This window comes from Ciona intestinalis, chromosome 11, assembly GCF_000224145.3.
Source record: "Ciona intestinalis chromosome 11, KH, whole genome shotgun sequence".
Taxonomy (NCBI): Eukaryota; Metazoa; Chordata; class Ascidiacea; order Phlebobranchia; family Cionidae; genus Ciona; species Ciona intestinalis.
Window position 1 is genome coordinate 508,038 of NC_020176.2, and position 25,602 is coordinate 533,639.

The 25,602-nt window shown below is 35.0% G+C and overlaps 2 protein-coding genes across 3 annotated transcripts; both read left to right on the top strand.

Moving 5' to 3' along the window:
• LOC100187494 (RNA polymerase II elongation factor ELL) lies at positions 1–25,548 on the top strand. Of its 2 annotated transcripts, XM_026836816.1 has the most exons (15): positions 1–314; positions 1,323–1,370; positions 8,097–8,206; positions 9,405–9,533; positions 14,066–14,103; positions 14,622–14,727; positions 15,911–16,072; positions 16,379–16,496; positions 16,820–16,941; positions 17,206–17,786; positions 17,954–17,999; positions 18,178–18,271; positions 19,013–19,135; positions 20,103–20,117; positions 25,522–25,548. In XM_026836816.1, the coding sequence occupies exons 1-15, from the start codon at positions 192–194 to the stop codon at positions 25,531–25,533; spliced, it is 1,827 nt and encodes a 608-aa protein (XP_026692617.1). In that variant the 5' UTR covers positions 1–191; the 3' UTR covers positions 25,534–25,548. The 2 variants fall into 2 exon arrangements, with proteins under 2 accessions (XP_026692617.1, XP_002128540.1); XM_002128504.5 differs by lacking the exon at positions 25,522–25,548 and having other exon boundaries at positions 20,103–21,746.
• On the top strand, positions 21,975–25,182 carry LOC100177258. Its single transcript, XM_002128437.4, has 7 exons — positions 21,975–22,369; positions 22,444–22,493; positions 22,572–22,608; positions 22,679–22,888; positions 23,706–23,821; positions 24,322–24,472; positions 24,769–25,182. Exons 1-7 carry the CDS (start codon positions 22,087–22,089, stop codon positions 24,951–24,953), a joined length of 1,032 nt encoding a protein of 343 aa, XP_002128473.1. The 5' UTR covers positions 21,975–22,086; the 3' UTR covers positions 24,954–25,182.
• Positions 25,549–25,602: the final 54 nt, after the last annotated feature.

Genomic DNA, 25,602 nt, shown 5'->3' on the forward strand with positions numbered 1-25,602 from the left:
CATAAATATTTTTATTACTTTGACAGGCACATACGAGAAAAAAGCGAGTAAATAGCAGCTTAAACAGTAGTTTACGGATGCATGCCAGTTTCGGCCGTTGGCCAAAACATTGGTAGTTTAGTTCAAACAAGAGGCAACACAAATCTAATCCAATTTCCAATCATTTCTGGGCAACATCACCTTAATCTTCAATGGCAATAGATTTATCTGAGGGTGAATATGCTCTTCAACAAAACACATCCAATATTCAAATTATTCAACTCAAATTAACGGATTCTGCGCTAAGAGCTGTTGAATCGTACCAGAATCTACAGGTAAATTTGCCAGCTATACTTTCTCCCCTACATAAATAATAACTATAAAAAATTATCTTTTATTTCAGTATGATACAACTGGTTAATGAAGCTTGTCGTTTATAATATACTATAGTCTATATAGCACAGCTCCAATAACAATACCTAGATTTTGGTATTATAATTGCATAGTTTTGAATGCTTTTGCCAGGTTTTGTTACTTGAAATCTCAAGAGATAATTACCTTACAATTTATGCTTAATTTTTGTTTAATCGAACTGATTAAACGTAGCCAATAGAGTTCCACATCGTCTAGCTTACTACAGTGTACTTCTCTGTTAAGAATAATTAGTAGTTATTTTAAAATAATGAATGCAGTGTATGGTATAAGATTTTACAAACTCGCTCACTAGTACAGTAGTAGAGTGCAAATAACTATATCTTGTTATAATATTAAGATTTTTGTGAATAGTTTTGGCCATTTATTTGGGTTCATTATTATAATTATCACACTATTTGTTTAACTTTGTTTTTTCTTTTTTTCGACTGGTTAAAAAAGTTTGTCAATGGTTATATATAATAGGCTATGGCTATATATATATAATTTATATGAATATGATCAATGGGAATGTGAAATACTTATTGGTGGTACAAAGTTTTCACACTAGATAACTTTTTTTTTGTTAAGAATCTTCAGTTGCCAGGAAGCTGTGTGTTTGCTAAGCAAGCAAAGTAACTTTCAATAGATGAATATATGATGTAGCCTTTTGAGTTACGATGATTTAAACCTCATGTATGAATTATTTATTTCATTTAATTACTATCATAGATAGTACAACATGATGATACAACGGGTAAAATATTGTATCATTGGATAAGCTTATATTATAACTTATAAGGCCACCAATGCATCACATTTTAGTAGCTGCTTATATTATAGTGTGAGACTGTGAGTTCCCCCAGGCAATGTATTGGTCTTACTGCTTGTGTTGATTTGCTGAAATGTCATTTTCTTCTATTTGTTTACAGGGAGACAGAGTAAGCAAACCAACCATTCGCTTCAATGGAAACCAGGGGGTAAGATAATATTCAAATGCTTAGTATTCATTCAATATCCAGCTTAACATAATTATCAGCCATGCAACCTAAAAATATACAGGGGAGACAGAGACATAAGGCAACTGCCATAGGTGGCACGGGGACATTTTTTGATCTTTTACATATTTTTTTTGTAAGTTCTAACCTGCCTTGTTAAAATACAGCAACATACATAGTTGTCAAACATAGGGAACCTCATTGATTATTGTGGTGAATGCAATATACTTTGGCTCTGTATGTTTGTATAGACACCTAACAGCAGGGTAAAATCTGGGGTGACATTGTTAAAATACAGTTACATATATAGTTGTCAAACATAGGAAACCTCATTGATTAATGTGGTGAATGCAATATACTTTGGCTCTGCTTGTTTGTATGGACACCTAACAGCAGGGTGAAATCCGGGGTGACATTTTAAAATACAGTTACACTCATAGTTGTCAAACATAGGGAACCTCATTGATTAATGTGGTGAATGCAATATATATATTTTGGTTCTGCTTGTTTGTATAGACACCTAACAGCAGGGTAAAATCTGGGGTGACATTGTTAAAATACAGTTACACTCATAGTTGTCAAACATAGGGAACCTCATTGATTAATGTGGTGAATGCAATATATATACTTTGGTTCTGCTTGTTTGTATAGACACCTAACAGCAGGGTAAAATCTGGGGTGACATTTTAAAATACAGTTTCACTCATAGTTGTCAAACATACGGAACCTCATTGATTAATGTGGTGAATGCAATATATATATTTTGGTTCTGCTTGTTTGTATAGACACCTAACATCAGGGTAAAATTTGGGGTGACATTGTTAAAATGCAGTTACACTCATAGTTTTCAAACATAGGGACCTCATTGATTATTTTGGTGAATGCAATATACTTTGGCTCTGTATGTTTGTATGGACACCTAACAGCAGGGTAAAATCTGGGGTGACATTGTTAAAATACAGTTTCACTCATAGTTGTCAAACATAGGGAACCTTATTGATTAATGTGGTGAATGCAATATACTTTGAGTCTGCTTGTTTGGTTTGTCATCTAACTCATGGTGAAAGTTATATAGCTGTAAAGCTTGGGTGCTGAAAAACACCTTTAACATTACACCTATGCCAACTGTTACATTTTCTAATTTATTTATAATCTTTAAGACTCTGTTAAGATGACAGTTGTACACTTAGCAAGAAATATATTGATATTTACATTGTCTTTAGTACACCATTACAATAATTAAAACTCCATTTATCAGTGTTAATGTTGTGATCTGCACTTTCCTTTATTGAATTTACAAACAGCTTATACAATCCAAAATGAAAGCATCGGTCGTGTGGTTATAAACGTTTTGATTTCATCGAGATTTTGAAATGTAACTAAACACCGGGTAACAGTTTCAAACCAACCAGTGTTCCAATTACAAATTCTTGTTGTTGTTTGAACTATTATGTTATTGAAGGTTTACAGTAACTGTAGTCGATCGGTAGGCTATGCAAACAATGTTTTCACAAATATTTATTAACAGTATTTTTAGCACAGAAATAATCATATATAATATATATATATATATTTCATTTTTTATGTTTTCCTGTTTAATTACAATCAATATTTTAAGTACAGATATAATTACATGGAAAACAAAATAAGGGACTACATAGTCTTTACAATTGCGGGAGTCTAAGGGGCTGTCAACCCCCTTAATAATGTATTCCTTTAAAAATTAAAACGTTTGAAAAAAAAGAAACTATTTATATGCCAGGGAAGTGTTATAAAATTGGTTTACCACAAATGAGGACATAATTATACACATTTTACAATTTATTTTATAATACTAGCAGCATATTTTGTGAGTAGACTATAGTGATGAATAGTTTACAATTTGAAAAGTAATATTTTAATGGCTGCCTGTGTTTTAACTTGCTACCTGGAAAAGTATTTTTAAATGCGTGCAGCCTTATCTTTACTAGGTAACTTCAGCTGAAACTTTTAGAAAACTTTAATCAAATGCCTTCCTAGGCTTCCTGTGTTTAAAGTTTAGTTATAGAACTCAATAGTTCTTTGTTTTCGTTATGAATTTTAAGTTTAGAATTGTTAAAATCAGATAGATGATGCGGCATGTGGTCTTAAGGAACTAATACCAATGTCGTTGCTCCTACATGTCCCGCTTCTTTCTACCCAATAAATGTAAAGAAGACTTTTAATATAGTCCAATCCTATAATTTCTCATTTATTGGTTTTCCCTACCATAATCAGAGAGACAATAAATTTGAAAAAAAAGATGGCATTCACTGGTTAGAGGTAACCAAAAGTTTTGAGCCTGACCACACAAAGTTAAGCCTTGTTTCTTAATACTTTCTGATGCTTGATAAATGAATTCACGCTTAATTAATAGTCATGGGAAATATAATTAAATGCAGTGACGTTGATATTGTAAAATTTCCAGGGTTTGCGACAAAAAAATGTGTTTGTAGTTTTCTAAGAATGTTTTAGGAATAAATTACTTTTACAACTGGAAAATCCAGGGGTTTTTGCAATTCCCTGCCAAATTCTTAGGATAGGCATGCATACACTGCCCCTGCACCATAAAATGCACCCCATAGCCGATGTTGTTTGCTTGAACTGACAGAGTTCACATGTGTTTGGTTTTATTTATTATCATAATTCATAACATAAGGTAGCTCTTCACACTCAAGTTGTTACAACCAACAAATGGTATCTAGGTCACATTTGCTTATTCAGTCATGTTTGTCTGCTAATGTGTGAGAACTGATAACATCTAATTCATTTATAACTGTAGAATAGTTTGAAGGTTATATTAAATTATTAATTGTAAGTCATATTAAGACAACATCAAACTAGTTTGTATCTTTATGCTCACTTTCTTTCAAGGTCACATTAATGAATTAATTTGTGAGTTTGTGTCTGTTACATTTTATGGTCTCATGTTTTCCACTGATATTTTTAAGATATTGTTGTATCTTTAAACTGTCATTTTTATCTTTTACACCAATTGAAAAGATCTTTGTTATAATTAATAAAAAAGATAAATACTTTCAAGTTGGCCATGCTATGACCACATACAGTTTTATTCCACATTGACCTAAGTGTTCATTATGCCTGGTGGCAACTTTCAGACGATTGTACAGCAATTAATAATACATAACGCTACCTCAGCGTGACTTTAATTTGCGCTCTGTCTCAATGAATCATCTCCCACAAATCCCCCATGTCCAATTCCTAATCCAGGTTCGATGTCTGGGAGTCTGGACATACTGTTATGTTGACTGTTGGCCATTCATTAAACACTTGTGTTTACTGGAGATTTTTTGTATTTAAACTTATTATGGAAACACAAGCTAAAATATTCAATTATTGGTAATACAATACCACAATGCACAAACAGTTTATGGTTCTATTTGAATAAGAGACTAACAATGCCATTTCGGCGAACTATGTATCTTTTATTATACAGTTGGTTCGACTTTTTGTCTGTTACTTTTTTGTAGCACCATATCCTAATTTTTTAGGGTCTTTTTACTTTATTATTCGTAATATTCTTAGTCACCTTATTCACATAACTGTAGGCTAGTATCTCTATAATACACAGTGAATGCCACCTGATTAGTCATATTGGGTTAGTAGTGTAGGGTTTAACCCTTGTTTAATGAGCCTGGTGTGTTCTTGACTCTCTGGCATGCCTTGCCATAGTCATAAGATCTCCCATATAAAACAGTCATAAGATCTCCCATATAAAACATTAGGACTCGAACAATGTTCGGAATGTTGTATTTAAACTTTATCCAAATGTAGTATTATAAATTACGATTACAAGTTCTAAAATGCTAAAATGCATTAACAGAAATAATAAGGACACAATTTTATTAATAGGCTTATAAAGAAATACTACTCTTATTTTCAAACCTGTCAAAATCTGACACTTTTTAGGGACGACATATGCTTAGCGTTGGTGGTTATGGTCGTATAGGTTCAAGCATGTTCCGCCAACAAAACGTTTATTGCTCTTGTCTACGTCAGGGCCAGAGAGAGAAATTTTCCCGCTGCAGAAACTCCGTTCTTGCAGCTTCCTATAGCGCTTTCGGTTTCTGCTGATACTAAAACTTACGCGTGGGAGTTTTTATTGTTTACTTGGTTTACCAAATAAAAACCCGTTGCTGTAGTAAATGTTAGATGCTAAGTTCTTCTATCTATATCAAAATAAAACGTCTTGAAACTAATATTTAGGCCAATACCTATAGGTTGCGATATCTATAAATGTAAGCCTGGTTCCGTATCGGGTTACTTGCGAATAGTTTCGGTATTTCCTAATCTGCTTGTGTGAGGTTTTAATTTAATATCACAAGCTGTAAAAAACGCAACAATAAATAACTACTTAACTGTTTCGATTAGAGCAATATTGTTTGGTAGTTTAACTGTTGCTCTGTATAGTTGGTTTATTTGAAATGGATATTGGTATCTGGTATGACATATGACATATTAATATTATGATTATAACCACGCATTTTCCAAATTTACTTGTAAAAAACTTGCAATGTAACGTATATGAGGTAAAGTAGATTTCGTGTTACATAATATTCCATATTTCCTAGTCGCGAGGATACGGTTATATAACCCTGTAGTTTTATTTGCCACCAAATGGGACGATAAATTAGTATGAAAACCTGGACCATCTTACTCCAAATATATGTATGGTATTACCGGCGTACCGCGTATGTTGCTAATACGCATTGCATTAGTGGTCGATTGTACCATATTTGCTGCATTGTCGGCGCCTCATTTTCGCGTGAATACGGCGGAAGAGACTCTATGCAGTGAAGCATATGGTGCTGTTAATGTTAAAGAAACTCACTTAGCTGCTCATATTAAAAGTTAAAACCCTGTATTTTGCTGCATGCCTGTATATAATAACTATATACCACAATGATCTTTTTTAAACAGAGTCGGTCACTTGCTTAAACACATTTTATCAATCATTGTTTAAGTTTCGTCCTTGTTTTGTTAGAACCGTTCGTGTATCAAATTTTACCGAACAGTCGCCTAATGGATATTGTGGTATCAATTTACTATAACATAGGATACCATGCAAGGAATTCATTTACCACGAAGCCCTAATATCAAACCACCTAATATATATATGTGTGTGTAGTATTGATTTCATGTTGTGTACATGTGTCAAACACGGGCCTCTCGCACGACACGAGACTTCGTGTTTCCTTCGAACATTACATGTGTGATCGCCTTACTTTAGTTTCGCCAATAAGCCGAACTGAACCCAGAAAACCTCGAAGAGGCAGACACGTACCGACGTACGCTTGCCATATCTGTATTGATAATTGAAAATATAACGCAGTTGCTTCCAGGTTGTTTGCGTTCATATAATCCTGGTAAAATAGATGTAAATATGTCAGTGGACTGTTGTTTATCATACCGGTTTAAATTATCATCGTAGAAACGTTTCATTGACTTGCTAAAAGAGAATTTCTGTCAGTTTTAGTTTTATCTTTTAAGACCGGTGTTAATAAGACCACAAGTAAAAAAAATCAAAATATATTTTCAGCTTATAATTTGCAACAACAACATGCATATCCTTCTTAACTGTTTGGATAACACGTATGTTGTTGACATTACAGAACCATATCACCGCGCGCCCTGCGTCTCCCCTGCAATATATTTAACCTACGCAAAGGTTGGGTGTCATTATGTATCGCTACATACGTGATAGCTATTGGCTGACCGCCGCTGTTGCCTTACTTAATGCTTAATATTGTGTTGCTACGTTATATTATAAAAGAACACCAAGGATAATTTTGCGTTTGATGTTTAATAGTTAAAGACACCGTTGTGTTTTGTGACGTCATATGGTCCCTGTTTCTTACTAGTATTTGCAACATATTTGGTAATGTTCCTACTTAGACCACTGCTCAATAATATTCCTGGTGTCTCCTAAGAGTTTTGTCATTTTGACGTCTTCTGTCAACAGCTGTTCCTTCGTTACGCAAGCAAACACCGTCGGCTGTTAAAACATATAACAAGCAAATGGTATTCACTGTTACACGTTCGCATTATCAATGTTAATATTGTTTTGTTGTTACTTTAAATTTTGTCGTTAGACTGTTCCTATTCAGTAACAAATGTTGGTTCTTATGAATCTAAATATGGCTGTTCATTATACACAATGTGTATGGGGGTTGTGCGGGGAAACTGTTTCCGGAATTTACCGGTTTCAATCCAATGAAAACCTCTTGTTACCTGATTGGTTGACAGTTTTATTAACTGCCATCTGATTGGTTAAATCTTGTGGGCGGTGTAAACATCATACCGAGGAAAACTCCCTTATGATAATTAAGCGTGCCCGTTTGTAATTAAATCAAGTCGTTCTGATCGTGGCGAAACCACCGTGGGGTGTATAAAACCAGTTTGATTTTCACATAATTTGTTTAGTATATCGTGGCCTTGTAGCCCTTGTTTACTTTTAAATTAATATTAAACTGTATATTCGTGCCCCATGCCTACACACCATGCGTAAAAAATGTACATGAAGAAGTTGGCCATTACGCAAATTGCGATCTGGCCCACTAAATTTATATTAACATTGATTTATAAGAAACATAGTTTTCTTTTTTATTCCGTGACCTTTTTAACTTTTAAATTAACCTTTATAGTAAACTAATCTAACTTCAAATACAGAGCATAAGGATACCTACCGACGGTGGAAATGACACGCAAACTTTTACATTCCAATTATCAGCATTGAACCAATCCGCAGCTATAGATGGTGTGCAGCAGTATTATACCGGGTACAATTACTTTATATTTGCGTATTCATAGTTTAACATATATATTTCAATCAAACATGTTTTATTAAAGTTATGTATATTATATGTATGCATTTTGTCTTTGTCACGAAATGGTAAGTTTGCGCAGGCACTTAAATGCCTTTATATGCGACGTCTTTCAAAAAATAAAATGGGGTTTGCGCAATATTTTATTGCTTTTCTGCACGTTTTATTGTATTGCCTAGAAAGTTTTTCCACCCCTGTTATACATTATGTTCCCAACGACCGTTACAATTGTCATTGTATAAGTACCATGTAACTTACATACGATCGTTGTCCTGTAGTTTAGAATGCGTAGTATTTCTCCTAACAAGCCGTTGCAATTATCGTATATCAAGTTTCACCGATGAAGCCACGAGAATCTATTTATAGCCCACCTTCGTCATCATAGTGACCGCTATAACGTGTTCCATGATAGTCGTCCATGGCTGATTTAAACTAAACAAAAATTCCAAAACGCACGTGTTATTTATAGTGTTAGAAACATCACGGAAAATGACAAGTGTAACATCGTAATAGCAAGTGGTTAAAAACTTGTTAAACGTTTTCAATAAGCGTTTATATTTATTTGGTTAGATCGGGTAATACTGGCTCACAATCCACTTTAAATGCTGTTGTAAGAGCAAAGTAATTTTATTGAATGCCGGTACTTTTTGTGAAATGCAGTTTGGAATACTGGGCCACACATTGATTAATCGTGATTATGTGTTTATTGCACTCGAAAACGCATTTAAACAACACTTGATTTAGTCGCACCCTTGATGACATGTACTGATTCCTTCCACCTCTTAAATAGGTGTAAAAAGATTTCCCAAAAGAAAATTAGGAAACTGGTTGCCTTGTTTTTCCGGATTTATATATTTACCGCATTTTAAAACTGCGTTTGTAATTTAGACTTTAGGTGCCTATGTTTAAATACCACATAGTCCGAGATGAATGAAACATATATGTATATATATATATATATATACACAGTTAAATGCATGTTATTTTTATTATATATCTTCCAATTTTAAGCATAATGAATTTAAATGAATTATGAATTATCTATATTAATGTGTGTATATGTCGAATTTACATTGGCTTAGTACAATACATAATTAGAATCCCAGAGTTTAACCATTAACTAAATAATGTATTAACTGTATGGTATTTACAGAGATACAAGAGGCCGTATCTCTATTATGGGGGCAATTCAGCACAAGATCACGGTTAACGCAAACGACGAATCGTACAACGCAACGCGTAAACGCATGACATTGGTAAAAGAACAAGAGCAAAAAACAAGGTGCACACTTTGCCTATAACCTATATTTTAGCGTATATTGCTGTACGGTTTAAATAGAAGCTCACTATACACTGCTGTGGGAAGTGGGAACATCTATAAATTGTGCAAATTGAGTTTTTTAAAACTATTTTGTTTTATTCTATAATATGGTTGATTGGTTGTCCCATTACATTACCCCAAGTAACATCTAGGCTGCCTATCATGTGCGTAGTTTATGCGCCCACTGTGACTCCGTGATGGACTGTATTTCGTCGTTACACTTGGTTTTAATATAATATACTGGTGATGTTTTGGTAAAATGTAAACAAAGGTTGAAGAGAGATATTCGTATATATGTTAACACCTTGATAACTTATTACAATCTTAATTCCAAAACCCGCATGCTGCATAAATGGTCACGAATCGAATCCCTTTTCCACATATTAACGTATCATTCTAACCTACTATCGGTTACGGTATTGAAATGTTATTGATTGTTATATCCGTACACCTGAATGAACCCAGGTCATGTCCACTGTAACCGTATAGTGGTGTATTGTAATTAATATCAACTATAACGAACCGTGGGTTTGTGTCGTATTTATTAATGTTGCAATCATTATTTGAAGGATAATTTCTTATTTAATAGGCAAATATACACGTCTCCTTCTTTGGGTAAAATATACATATTAGACACACGTAAACCGCCTTGTTGTAGTCACTGGATGTTTTAACTCGTGTGGAAATTAAGGTTAACACTTTTCTGAACTGCCAAGCGTGCAGCCTCGGCGTATGTATACTACTGTGTGGTAAGATGGATATCGTTAGCACATAATATCCCATATTTCCTAATCATTTTTTACCAATTAACAATGCTCTTTTAGTCTTGAGAATACGGTATTATTATTTTGCAATTTTTGTTTTGTTTACCACCGAATAAGATGATAAAACATGCACCATCTTACCCCAACTTAATAACTAACTTTATATATGTATATACTGTATGTATATATATAGTAGGTTGGGGGAAAATGGGACACATTTTCATTCTATTTTCTCGCCCAATTAAAATGCAAAAAATTATAAAAGCCTATCCTCACGACTCCCTTAGACCGTTGTTAATTGTTTAAAACACGATCAAGACATTTAGATATTATGTGCTAAAGGTGACCCATCTTCCCCCACCCTACTGTATATATATATATACGTTCAAACTATAGGAAAATTTATATTTTTTCTGTTAATTAGACACTGGCCACGTGAGTCACCTAGCCTCATGTTAATTGTTTAGATTATAGAACTAATACGTGATAAAATGAACTTGAATTAACCGGTTTGTGTATCGTGTTTGACCTTGAGATTATACACCTTATGCCCTGAGGCGAATCGAAACTCAGAGAGGTAAAAACTAAATAAACATAGACGTTATTTAAGCCGATTGGTGAACTTGTAGTTACGCAAGATACACCTTCGCCTGGTATAGCTTTTTAAATAAATCTTGATTGATTAACGTTTATTTTAACTTTTTTACCTAAACTTTTGTTACTGGAATTTTGGAAAAACGTTGTTACCTGCATTTACACGCATTTTTTAACAGTTATTTGTTTACTTTGTGTAAAGTCCATTCAACCTGCTACCCGTTTCACCATTTTAAACAGCCCGCGTGGTTCGACGTATATCTTAATTTTAAACCATGCAAATTCTTGCAAGCGTTTATATTCAGCATTCTATGTTACTGACATTTTGAAATATGGTTCGTTTCCGCTGTTGTTGTTTACGATGGGAATGACGTTGGTACTTGAGAGTCGCTGCAACTCTTCTATGCAAAATACACGTGTTGTATATTTTGAACCAACAGAATAAGCTTTCGTCGTTATATTAGATTTACATGTCTTTCCACTTATCTGTCACAATTACATTTATAATATATAGTAGGTTGGGGTAAGTGGCTCATGTTTTCATTTTCTTTTATCGTCCCATTTAGTAGTAAACATAGAATATTTACAGAGATATATAGCCGTATCCTCGCTGCTCTAAAAGGGCGTTGTTAATGTTTTAAACACGATTGAGAAATATGAAATATTTTGTTTTACGTGCTAACGCTATCCATCTTACCCATATCTACTACTGTAAGCATATGCTAGCAGCTTTTATGTGTTCATCAACACAAGTAATATAACAGGCATTTATGTCGTCGCATGCGGTAACCACGTTTTCTCATGTTATATATTATTTATCCAATCGATACCTACAGCGTTATACGCCAAGCCTAACCATCGTAGCCAACACGCGTTCCTCGAATGCGCAAAAGTTGTCAAACTATGATTAGACCCACGACTATAACCACCCTGTATTGCATGAGTGCAAAGCCTGTACACCAAGCGTGGCAGGTGCATGATATGATCACGCCGTCAACTCATGACAGGGTTTTAATTATATTAAGCCAATTATTTTAAAACTTTTTGACCCCCCCCCTGTACACGAAGTCTTACACCTTCGACATACGTTGACATTGTACATATGCATCCAAACACGTTTCGGTTATCATATACGTTAATGGCGTGTTATATACGTATCTCATTAAAACTGTCACAGTGCAATAATGCAATCTGTGTGGTGATCAATCTGTATAATAAATATAAACAGGCGTATAAATTACCATTTTGGAAACTTTGGTCACTATTTTTACCCACGAGGTTTCGTCGCAAAATTTACGTTTTTGTTTACCATTATGTGACGTCACGATGGCGTTTGTTACGAAACTGATGGCGTGTTTTTAAACGCCCGAGGTTACGCGAAACAGCAGCATGTCACGAGAATTTAATTGTCGCCTATAAACGGTCTACGCTTTACAACTTGGCTGACATTAATATGCTGGTATTTTGTTTACAATTCATTCGCTACAGGGGAATCCAGTTCGCTTATGTTCCTTCTAACATCTCGATGCTTATCGCTGTTTATTGACATTGACACTTGTGACGTCACAGATCAAGGCTAAATATATGACGCGCGCGTGCGTTTCCTCGTTGACACAGCGTCTGTGACGTCATAGGCGATTATTTTTGGTATTCTACATTTCTCACGGACCATAAAGATGAATGCGGAAGGCCCTTTAATATTATCAGACATTGTTTCAGAACTGTGACACAAAAAGATAAGAGTATTTAGATTTTTTAACCCGGTGTGTTTTTTTAATTCAATGCATTTTAAACTAACTCCGCTATATTTGTATTCATTAACTCAATACAGCATGTTGTACAGTTTACAATAATCATTTTGATAAATTAACTTCAAATTTGTCCTAAACGAAATTAAAGTTCCAACGTTAATGATGTCAAATGGGGCCATTTGTTTAATGACATCACAATAGGGGAAAGTTATGTAACATAACCGCTTATGACTTAACAAGTACCTCTTGCAATCGAAAATCCATTTAAAACCATTTAAAAGCCACTTGATCTAACTTTCCACTTGCTACATCCTGTATGGTGAGGTTATGTAATTCATAATGGTATTCTGGTATTATATATGGGTAAGGTCCTACAGAGTGGCGTACCATGAAACCTCGGATTTAAACCAGATTTTGACCATTACTGACCTAAATTTCTAAAGATGGATATTTTATGTTAACCTTTTTGTTTGTTATAACAGGATCAATAAGTGTATTTTAATGCATGTTGTTCTGTCATTATTTATTGTTTTATTACTTTTTGCATTCGTATGATTTTATTGGCATTCAAAAAAAAACAAATAGTGTGTGGGCCATATAATATATTGTTTTACACCCTTGTGCTAATTATACCGAACTGTAACCTAGATAAATGCCTGCAGATTGCAGAAGTACATAATAATGAGTGTTAATATTTACATTTTATGCAACTTTTTAAATGCAAACACAGAGTGGTTAAACGTTCAACCTTTTTTAAATGCATGATAGTTGTAATAGATTCATTACTTGACTCATAAACGATAGACTTCTAAATTGTGTGTTGCATATCTCCATATGGTGCTTGTCAGTAGTCTACTGCATAAACCTTTTATGTTGGTCGTTACTACTAAGTATGCTATGATCATTGAATGCAAAGTTAATTGATAATATGACCGCTCAATACTTTTTTTACATATTATTTTTCTTACTTTTGTTTTTACATTATAGAAGAACAAAAGAACATAGGTTACCCTATAAGTCCAAACATTAAATATACAATACAATATGCACAGTATCAGTGTGTTAAACTTGGTGACATTTTGGTATTTTTGCATTAAATGATAAAGCAACACTTGTTGCTTGTTGGGGTAATTGGCCAACTCTAAATCTGAAGCCCCATGGCTTGCCAAGTTGTAGGACCTCACCTAGGTGGAATAAAACCTTTATTAAAACATTTATTTCTACTTTAATAAGGTTTTTGAAGTTAAATAAATCATTAAATAATTATTACTTAGTTGAGGAATGAACTGATTAAGTTAGGGTTATAAAGTATTTGAATTAAAAGTTAGATTTAATACATTCATAATAATATAAATAATTTAATTAACAACATTTTTTGTTTTAGCACAAAAGAGATTAAACAACCATCTTCATCTAAACTTGGTAAGTTTCAAACTAATATTGGAACTATGTATTAAACTTACATTCTAATACATAAATAATAATATAATAATATGAATAATTCATTTTAAAACTAATATTGAAGTTATGTTATGTACTAAACTTTGCTTAATTTGTATCCAAACATAATCAAATTTCTTCTGTTATAATCATTATATTGCACGTATTTAATGGTCTGTAAATATATATTAATAACAATAATTTACTTTCTTTCTTCTAATTGCTCAGTAATTTGTTTTAATTAAATAATATTTACCTACAACAACTCACTGTGAGCTCTTTTAGATTTTTTATTCGATCAACCCCTTTTTTATTTGATGATCTTTTCCTACTTTTTATCCATAGTGTGTTTTATTTAACGCCTGTTGTTTTGCTGTTAATTCGTATTCCTGCGTTGTTTAAACAACATGAATTCTTATTGTAATCGAAAGAAAATATAAAATTATGGTATTAATATATCTTATGTATAATGTACCATTTTTATGTTTTTTTTACTTCAGGAAAAAAGAAGCTTGTTAATCGTCGAATCCGAGACCAACATTTAAATAATGTCCGTACGTCCACACCCCCACCTGGTAGACCAACCAATAATACATCATTTGCAAGGTGGGTGCCTAAAGGTGGCTGTACACAGTATCCGGCATGCGAATTTGCTTGCAAAGTCGTATGCAAACCCGTTTCCAATTCTGCATGCGGCAGCGAAATCCGGACAAAACAGACAAAGCGGACGAATTCCGGATACTGTGTTTTCTAACTCTACCACCCAATGGATTGATGTGTATGGTTAGGGATGCACATTACAGAATAATTAGGTATTCTAGGATATCCTAGAATACTTTAATTCGAATCTAGAATTCCGAATCTAGAATTTCGAATCTAGAATTTCGAATCTAGAATTTCGAATCTTTTTATATTTATAGGAAAAAAAATTTTACGCACAAAAGTCAGTTTATTGACCCTTTCATAACAGCCTTGTTGGATCTTGAGTTGTAAAATGATCAAAAATTGTACTATTGGGTAGTTTTTGCGTCATGAAACGTATAGCAGGCTATGAAAAGACGTTACGAAACGTTTACTCTCGAAAGTCCCACAAACACAAAAATCTTTTTTATCAAAATTAATAACTTTCAAAAATTGGTAATATAGTATATGAGATGACGTGTGATGACGTCATTAAACAGATTACCGAATCCCGTTATTAGAATCGAATACAAAAGGATTCGAATCTCATGGATTCGAAATTCTGTAATGTGCATCCCTATGTATGGTACAGGGTGTGCTAGCCTATCATGAAAATTTTGCAGAAGTCACCCCACAGCAACCCTGTACATGCGCTCACTAGCTTACGATAAATATAGGAAAACATAATTTTAACTTCAAAGATGTTTGCCTGTGCAGTCCAATCAAGGTTACCAGAAACAATTTGGAAAAAATTTTAACAGTTTAAAAAATGTGTGCAGAATAAAATTAAATTTTATAATAACAGTCACCAAATATGAAACAATAAAACATTTGATAACTCTGATAAATTTAGATTGTGTAACTAATATCAGCATGTTTTCATTTAGTCAAGACAGTATTTATATTATACATCACAAATAGAAACATCAAAAATAAAAGATTTCCTTGTTATAATAAACAGATTGTGTGTACATAATACTCAGTAAATATATATAAATCACTTAATTATCAGAATGAAATAAATTTTGTTCATTATGGTATTTTATGGTTAACAGGCTATAACAGCATCACAAATACACAAATATAAAACCTCTATCTTCCTCCACAGATCTGCATCTCCCCTCACCACAGCTCCCAACCGATCCGTCTCCCCCGTCACCGGGAGTGTCTCGGAGGCGGGGATCAGGAACAAAACCAAACCCATCCTCTCATCTTTTGCTTCATCATCTTCCCAACCTACTACCGCACAAAGTGGAGGAAAACCACTCAGGTGGGAACATAGCAACAAACAGGGAGTTGCATTTGTTAGTTAACATTAATGGTTCAAAAAACTAAAATAGTCTAAACCACACTTTTTAAATCTTGTTTCTAATAAATAAAAAGAAGTGTTAGATTCAAGACAAAACTACAACTTAAAACTACAAAACAAACAGTTTCAATTAATACCCTAAGTCCCAACCCTCCTTTAATACCCCAACAATCCTTTATTACAGTGTGAGATGATAACTGTATACTTCAATGTAACCTACAAAACATACATCCCCATTATCACTCAACCTCTCATTTTCCTCCACAGCGAACGAGTGACGCACTACCTTGCACTGCGTCCCCTCAAGTTCCAGGAGTTGATGATTAGGTTGAGTCGAGATCAAGGACAACCCGATGCTGCAAAGTTGCGCGGGATCCTACAACAGGTAGGACGAGTGATATGCTAACAATCAAACTTATTCTTTGTTTTATGAAAAATGTTTGACGACGTTCCGAATGTTTGATGACCATGATATAAGTTTACCTCCATTTTAACAACCTCACCCTAGGTTTACTAAAACCTGGCAGGGCAACGATAGTCTTTAATTATACTTCAGTGTTCTGCCAATATAACTTGTTCACATTTAAAGTCGATGTTTCCCAACAGTCAACACTAACTACAGAATCCTAATATTCCTGAGTCAGGAATCCCCACTTATACAGGGATGATGTATCTTCCTAAATCTTAATATTCATCTTCTTCACCCAGGTTGCAGCCTCACGTACAGTGGGCATGGGTGTGCAGGAGTTTGTGTTGAACAAACAACTATTAAACGAGGTTCATGCTGATTGGCCGGGTTATACTGAGGAGGAGAGGGTGCAAGTTAGAAGGTGGGTGGGGAGTTTTATTTATTAATAAATTACCAATGCGATGCTGCTGTGATTATTGATTATATGTAATATTAAAGTGACGATCCAATTTATTTAATGATAATGTTAATTTTTTATGGCTGGTGACAGAATGCTGTTTGGCACACTTTGTACACTCCTAGATTCACTATGATGAAGGACCTACCCATAAGTTTTAGGTGCCTATGTACCCATGTTGTACGATGAAGTGTTATGTAATAATAAGTGCTTGTGATGTCATAACAGGAAGTTAGCAGAATTTACAATCAAGTCATCGGAGAATCGGAAGCGACCTGCTGGGGGAACCCCCGAAACCGCTACTCGTGACACCCCTAATACTTCACCCCAATCCAAGAACGAGGATTACACAAACCCGCTACGTAAGAAGCAGCGAGTTTCGCTTTACCAGAAGACGAGCCCGAGTGGTCCAAGGTCCGTGTCTCCCCTGGAAACAAGCGGGATGTTGAGTTTGAGCTCCACGGTCGCTCCCGCTATTATTTCGGGTAAGATCGCTCAACTCAAAGAAGAGGAAACACCATCCGCATCCTTTGATCGAAACTCAAGCCCGAAAAAAAAGAACGCAGATGAAAACCAGAGGCCTGGGAGCGCAAACAGCCGTAGCAGTAAGCCAAGCCCCAAACCCATGGCTCGGTTATCGCCCAAGAAACCCGATCCAGATGTTTCTCCTTCTAAAAACTCCTCTCTCAACACAAGCACTCAAAGAAGATCAGATCAAACAAGAAGAGCAAATCCACCCAAACAAGCGAATGAACAAAACAGAGCGAATGATTCATTCGCTGCTTTCGAAAATCAAGAAGCTATTCTTGGTAAGAAGTCTTGTTTTATAATTTGTTTTCAGGTTTCTAATTTTTCTTGTTTCATTTTCCTTTTTGTTTAAAATTGTGTTTTAGTTTATTATGTTTAACCTTGTGTGTGTAAAATATTTTAGATAGGTCTAAATTTTACCTTTAAAAATATTGTTTTCCTATTTCAGATACAAGCAGAAACAATCCTAATAAAACACAAGATGAATTCCTAAAGTAAGTTTAAATACTTTCACGTTAATACTAGTTTATTTAACTGGATCTTTTGTTTTTGAAAAATTTACTAAAGTTCGAAAAAAATTTATTCTTGTTTTTTGTCATATCGGTTGTATTGATGCATAGCTTCGTAACTTTTGAATGTTATAGAGCTCAAACAATGTTCCCAAATATACAGAAAATACAAAGTAATAGAAGGCAGTGACCAAAGGAACAAATACCGACAAGATTTTTCAGCCGAATACAAAGAATATCTTCTACTTTACGCAAAGGTGGGTAGGAGTGAGGTTTCTGGATTATTTTGTAAAATTTATTTGAAACCTGACTAAAATTGCTCAAGCAAAAGTTTTGTGAAATCTGTTCAGAATTGAAATATTATTAGGTAACAGTCGAAAGTTGTTAAAATGTTGTTAACCTTTTCAGCAGATCAGGCAACTGTTCTACGAGTGTAATTTCAAATGTTTGTATAAGTTAAATTAAGGCGTAACATTTGTGTTGCGCTATTTATAAATTCTGTCCTCAGGCAAGATCTCTCTTCTAATCTTGTATAGAAGTATTTAATTGAGTGCTTCTTAAACTTTTAATGCCACTCTTGAATAAGATATAAGTCAATGTATGTAGTAACCTATCTTAAAGTTAAAATGAACTTATTAACTTATTAAACATATGCTGCATTGTAGACTTTGTAGTGCAAGTAAAATAAAAAATTAAATTACAAGAGCTTCACATGTGGCATGCCCTAATTTAAATATTGACACTTATCTTTAAGCATTCCTATTTCCTTCTCAATATTTTTACTGCTACCCAAATACGTAATACAGAAATTAACCTCAACAGTCAACACTATAGATTTAGGTAAGCTCCTACAGCAGGGTCAGGCAAATTTATTACCAATTTTATTATCTCAAAGAAATCTTGTCCAGTATGATTTTAGCAATTTAATATCCCATAAAAATCGTACCCATTATAAATATATGGTAAGTTTTTACATTAAACTTTTGTTTAAACTCCAGGTTGCAGCGGAAGCCAAGAGGTTTGCAGAGTGGCAGATGCAGTTGAAGGAACAAAAAGAAGGAACTGACCAGTACAAGGTCATCCAAAGGAGGGTGTTACATGAATACTCCAAACTTAAAGAGGTGAAGTGTATATTGAATATACTTGTGTAATAAGATTATGATGAATTCCATGAATCTGGTCGTGATATTGTGCTTGTAAAGTTGAACGATTCTCGAACCAAATAACAGTCAGGATCAAGTGCTGGGAAATATGCAACAGACAATGATAATGTTATATATAAGATGATAGTGATATATTTTGCCTAAAATAACATCATGGTTCTCATGTTAAATGCAAAATAAGAGCCGCCATTTCCACACACACGACTGCAAACACATAGGTTTACATACATCACGACATAGCTCAGTTCGGTTTGCAAATATAAATATCGATTAAATAGGTCTTTACATTGTTTGTACTGTCCTTGTGTCGGTGTGTATGTGTTGTTTAAACGTCTGGAACACAAGCTATATGTATAATATTAGACATACCATTTAGTTCAATGTTTCAAAATTGCAACTTTATTATAACATTTTAAAAAATAAAAATATTGTAAACTAATTGTGCACACTTGGAAAATCTGTGACATTTTAAACTTAAATTAATTAACAAGGAAATTAGTTCCAGAAATCCGTTGTTTGTTATGTCATAGTTGCCATTGTCATGTTAATAATGAAGTTTCTATTCATGCATAATGCGGTTTAACGACATTAGTTCATAATAAATTACACAACCCTAGAGGCAGGGAGATAGGCCTAAGCCGAGTTAATCTTTTTTTTCAATTTATTCAAGTTAATTAATTAAATTGATTTGTTTTAGTTTTTATTTATAATTTTTAACAATTAACCACAAAATAGTAATGAACGTTACAAATGTCATTGCGTGTAAAACGTTTAACGTAAGGCTTGATTGTGTAAGTTTTATTTTATCACCGACAGTAGTATAGGCGACACTAACATTGCTATTCTGTTGTTTTAGCTCGGTTTATTATTAATATGTGGCTTCATGCTGTCGCCAATAATCCACTTAAACGTTCTGTGTTTGTAGAACGCAGAGTACTGGAAAGACCGCACCCGTATGCAGTATTTACACCGCAAGTTGAAACACATCAAAGAACTCGTTCTGCAATACGACAGTCGGCAAGCGGAGATCGATAGACCGCGAGACTCTCGGCGGGAAAAACGGTCCCGAGTTCCCGCGTCCGACGATGACGACGACGATCCCCGCGCCCACGCCCACAACCGCTCAGCGAACGTTGTGCGAAAGCGCCCGGTGCTCACCGCTTAGTTAATGCTGTTCCAGCCGAACGGTTGTAGCACTTTTCACCACAGCTAGTGCGCAGATTTCTACGATACAGACTTCTATAAAATCGAAACAAAAAATATGTACTGGTGCGAGACATTTTTTTCTCGTTTACTTTCCGAAATCTTAAGAGAAAAGAATGTTCTTAAAATCCCTAAAGGCGTTTTTTTTCAAACATTGTAAACAAACAAAACAAAATCATCTTACCTCACCTTCAATTCTCTTGCGCCCACTACCGGTCTTGATTTTCAAGGTACTTCCACCACTTCGAGTCCCGGACGTCTCTTCTTATCTCACTGTGTCCTTTCTAAGTTACTGTCGCTTTATTTATTGCCCACCAAGGCAAGCGACAAATACGTCTAAGAAAACCTTCGCCTACACAATACTATAGGTGTACGGGCGTATGCGCAATAACTTTGCCAGCGAATGCCTTTCCGACGCCCGAAAAAGCTCCCACCATTTTCGTTTGCCCATTCTTCATACCCATTGCTTTGCCTATAGCTATAACACAACCCGCAACCCCACCACCCGATAATTGAATATTTAAATTTGCCTCCCGCAACATCAGAGCTACGTTTCCATTGCTTAAGCCGCTTATTTCAAAATACCTGCAGCCAAAATACGAGTCTTTTGAAATTCAATCCATTTTTTAACTTCACACAACCTAATAATGGCAACGTATAAGCACATACATAATAATGACGTTTTTTAATTGACAATTTTTACTGCTTTTCTATTGCAAATGTGCCTGCGTGTTATGTCACCTGACTAGAAGTATTTTGCGTTACCACAGTTATGCTTCGAGCTACTGGACCTATTAGTCCGTATGCTCCTTTTAGAAGCAATATTTATCTCTACCCCACTGGAGAAAATATTCCGATACCCACGACCTAACGTCCTTAGCGTGCGGGTAGTTACATCTTTATTGTCTTTGGTCGCTTTTCCAGCACCTTCGACATATCAGTTCATATTTATTCTATCTTTTGAACTCAAACGTTCACTTTGCCATGCAAGTATCAATAGAGCAAATGGTCACTTAATATAGTACCATAATATATATGCTCCCGACTGTACCCCTGTACACGTCGAAAAAGCGCCAATGTGCGCAAAAGTAAAGAACGAAATCGTTCTAGGAGATAAGAGGGCACACCGAGGCGCAAAGTCGCTCTCGGGGCACTGTTGGTTTCTTGGTAGCTTAACAGCCAGCCAAGCTTCTGCTGCCAACTGTTTTAAGTTGTCCAGTGCCAAAGATAATTGCATTGCATGGCTTGACCTGCTGTACAGGTGCTTGCACCTACACACACGTACACAAAATGCTCTTCCCTCCCCAATGTTTCATGCATATTTCTCCGTTTCTCGAAAATAAAAAAAATAAACAATTAAACATGACTGGGTTGGTATTCCGTGTAGAGAAACTGAAGGCCGTGGTAAAATATAAAGATTGACCAGTTATGTAATTAATTAAAAAACGGTTCGTTGTTGCTGATTTTGTTACCTCTATGTATTACCTTTTTTAATTTAGTTTTTGATGCGACAAAGGTAATTGTTACGTTTATAAAACATTATTGTGTGAGAATAATTTGCCCATTGTTTGGCAATTTTCTGGAAAATATTGAAATAATCACAAATTTTGTTTTCAGTTTTGTAACCCTTTGGTTAAAGCTGTATACAAGTGATTTGATTTATTTTTTGTGTGGTTTTGGCCTGCAGGGGCCCGCACGTAAGTAAAATGGTTAGTCAAGAGAAGCCGGGAATACTAGGATGCGTAGTGGTGGTTGTCGCCCTTGTGGGCATTGGCCTGTTAGCGGGAGGAATTGGTTCTAGCTATTGGATCGTTATACCCGGTAAGGATTTCGTTCACAAAGCCAATGCCAAGTTTTTGTTGAAGACAAACAAGAGCATCGAAGAGTACACTACTAACTGGCCAACATATCAGGCACAGTTTAACGCGTTGGCACAGCAAAGAATCCAACTCGGGATAACCATAAATACCCTGAAGACCAACTTGGCAGGTAAGGCTTGCACAATATCCGTATTTCATATAAACCAGTATAATTTTACATCAAACTCAAACGATATGTTACAGCTGCAATGGCGGGAAGAAAAAAACGCAACGTTGTGACAACTCCTGACCCGGTAAGATAATTTCCAATCTTTATTAAATCCTACTCCCTTTAATCAAATCCTACTCCTTTAACTATTTTCAAATTTCAGTCCGATGATGCTACAACAGCCAACCCAGCATCGCCAGGTACGAGTTTTGTTACAATAAACTTCCCCTATTTTGACAATTTTTAAATTTTAACCGTGATTTTATTTAGTTCAACTAATACAGCAAGGACTCCAGCAAGCTATCGCCGGCATAACGCAGGTAGCCATTGGAATGGGTGGACTACAAGGTTTGAATGCGACGAAAAACGCTGTTTCAACGATGGAAAAGATGTTATTACATGGTGGCTTCTTTTCAATGTGTTATCATGTTGGCAGCGAAATGGAAGGTGGACCAGCAAGTAAATTCAGGGACGAAGCACGTAAGTTAAATAACCGATATGTAAAATAACTATATGACTTATTACGTTGTATCCACTTCTTGCACTTTAAATCAATATTTTTTCCACTTTTTTCAAAACTTAAACATTGAAAAACTCGCACCGCTAACTAGGGATGCACATTACAGAATAATTAGGTATTCTAGGATATCCTAGAATACTTTAATTCGAATCTAGAATTCCGAATCTAGAATTTCGAATCTTTTTATATTTATAGGAAAAAAAAATTTTACCCACAAAAGTCAGTTTATTGACCCTTTCATAACAGCCTTGTTGGATCTTGAGTTGTAAAATGATCAAAAATTGTACTATTGGGTAGTTTTTGCGTCATGAAACGTATAGCAGGCTATGATAAGACGTTACGAAACGTTTACTCTCGAAAGTCCCACAAACACAAAAATATTTTTTTTCAAAATTAATAACTTTCAAAAATTGTTAATATAGTATATGAGATGACGTGTAATGACGTCATTAAACAGAATACCGAATCCCGTAAATAGATTCGAATACAAAAGGATTCGAAATTCTGTAATGTGCATCCCTACCGCTAACACGCTGTTAAATGCCCTTTTTTAATTTAAAACAGCCCAATTTACCAACGGCCCCACCCTGGCCCATGGTAATTAAATTACCTTGTAAAATGTAGACGGCTAATTTACTGTTGTTTCCTAACAAGAGCAACATAAACTTAATATGTGTGCTGCTTTTACACTAGAAGTGTTTCATAAATTCGGAAACATAGTATCCTGTTGCTGTAAAACTTCTTGTAATAATTGATTAAAGTTAATCGTTTTTTCAGTTGATGAACCTTGCAAGCCAGACTACATCGACCCGAACGCAACCATACCAACTACTGAATCGGTCATCGAAAAAACAAAGAAATGTAACGCAAATGGATTGGCTAAAGTTGTTTCGGTAAGATTTATCTGCTTGAAAATAAATGCAAAATAAGGTTTTAACACTTTATAAACATTCTCCAACATTTAGAGTACGTCCCTGTTACTCTATACGTCTATAGCATCGGTTCGATTGCTCTTTCTCAGCATATTAATTAGGTTTAAGCATTGTGTATTCTTTGGTTATAAAGGCTCCCCTAAACCTCTAAAACCACCGAACCAAACGTAAAATATTGCTCAACGCAGTGGTCAGTGGTTTCTTGTGGGTTCTTTTTTCAAAAAAAAAATATTCTCAAAAATAATCAAACACGGAAATACATAAGGTACACGTTGTAACTCGTAAGCGGGCACGAAATGTAGGGAACAGAACGGTCGTGTTATAACGTCTATCGTTACCCCGCCATGTGAGGATAAATAAGTTACATACGTGGTACCTCGTAAGCGGCACGAGATGTGTGAAACAGAACGGCCGTGTTGAAATTAAGTTACATTCGTTTATTCATTTACTTAAAATTCCAGGGGACCGTTGGTTTCTTTGGAGGAGTGCTCATGGCAGCCACTGCTCTAACCCTCATTCCAACCGCCCTCATGTTAATAAACGTGGTGAAACCTCAAGCAAGAAGTGGATTGTTTAACGGACTAACTCTCGGCATAATGTACCTTGTGCTTGGTAAGTTAACTGCAATCTATTCACAAAATAAAATACACAAATAATTTTACAAAGGTATAAAGTTTTTCTTTCTAAAAAGAGTAAAATATTTGATTCGAATTATAATATTTCTTACTTAATTTGTTTATATTTCTTGATAACTGTAAATTACATTTGCTTATCTTGCTAAAACTGAATTTGGTGGTATAATTGTAGAAACTTACCTTATGCAGAAACTTACCTTAACTTACCTTAAGAACCCCTAATCCCTTCTCAAATCGTAAATCTTGTTGTTTAACTTAACATTGTGCTTATAGGTGTTCTTGCTATCGGCTTCGTTGTGTTCTACCAGATAAAAATCATCGGGTCTTACCATGAGCAAGATTTGGAAGGAACCCACACCGGGCATGCATGGACTTATGCTCTCGTTGGCGGATGCTGTGTTGCTGTAGCTGGCATTTTAAGTTTCCTTATCCGTCCCAACAGCGAAGTGTCTCCGTAGAGAGATTGCCTTCACTTGTATGTCCCGTCTAATGTATGTACCAACAGCCTAAGTCATTTGTGTCGAACTGCGACCGAAGACCTTCGGGATTATAATGACGTCACGGAATCGTTGAAATACGGAATGACACCTATACCAATGGTTGATCCGCTGTCTCGAAAATGTTTGAAAAAAGTTGATTGCCCGTAATGTGTCGTTTGCGCTGTAAAATAAACTACTTGTTTAATTGCTTGGTGGCTTTACTGCATGTTTTTAAATGAAGATACAGACTCAATCTATATTAACAGTTTCATGGTACAGTAGTAGGAGCGGTTGTTTAACCATTGGATACTGAGTTCGAGTCCAACGTGTAGCCTATGTTTTCTTAGATATGACAGATCAACCGTCTCGATTGTATCATAGGGACTTGTTCGCTTTTAAAGAAAAGTGTTTTAGAACAGTAGAAGCTCTGGTAGAAGTCCTAGTATATTATCTTCATTTGAAACGTCAAGTCTCGATTAAAACGCCAAGTCGTATGATGGGGCTTCGCACATTTGTAGTCAATGTACCATACGTGGTATGTTTTCTATGTAAAACGTGAAGTAGTGCGTAGCAAGGAAGAACCATTCGTCCCGTAGTTCTGTATATTTAGCTAGGAACTGACAGCAGA

What these genes read in the sequence shown, in the direction of transcription:
- LOC100187494 (XM_002128504.5), top strand. Translation starts at nt 192, where the DNA reads ATGGCAATAGATTTATCTGAGGGTGAATATGCTCTTCAACAAAACACA. An exon ending in GAGAGGGTGCAAGTTAGAAG is followed by an intron (nt 16,942 to 17,205) that starts GTGGGTGGGGAG and finishes ATGTCATAACAG; the next exon opens with GAAGTTAGCAGAATTTACAA. An exon ending in ACACAAGATGAATTCCTAAA is followed by an intron (nt 18,000 to 18,177) that starts GTAAGTTTAAAT and finishes CCAAATATACAG; the next exon opens with AAAATACAAAGTAATAGAAG.
- LOC100177258 (XM_002128437.4), top strand. Translation starts at nt 22,087, where the DNA reads ATGGTTAGTCAAGAGAAGCCGGGAATACTAGGATGCGTAGTGGTGGTT. An exon ending in AGCCAACCCAGCATCGCCAG is followed by an intron (nt 22,609 to 22,678) that starts GTACGAGTTTTG and finishes GATTTTATTTAG; the next exon opens with TTCAACTAATACAGCAAGGA. An exon ending in GATTGGCTAAAGTTGTTTCG is followed by an intron (nt 23,822 to 24,321) that starts GTAAGATTTATC and finishes TTAAAATTCCAG; the next exon opens with GGGACCGTTGGTTTCTTTGG.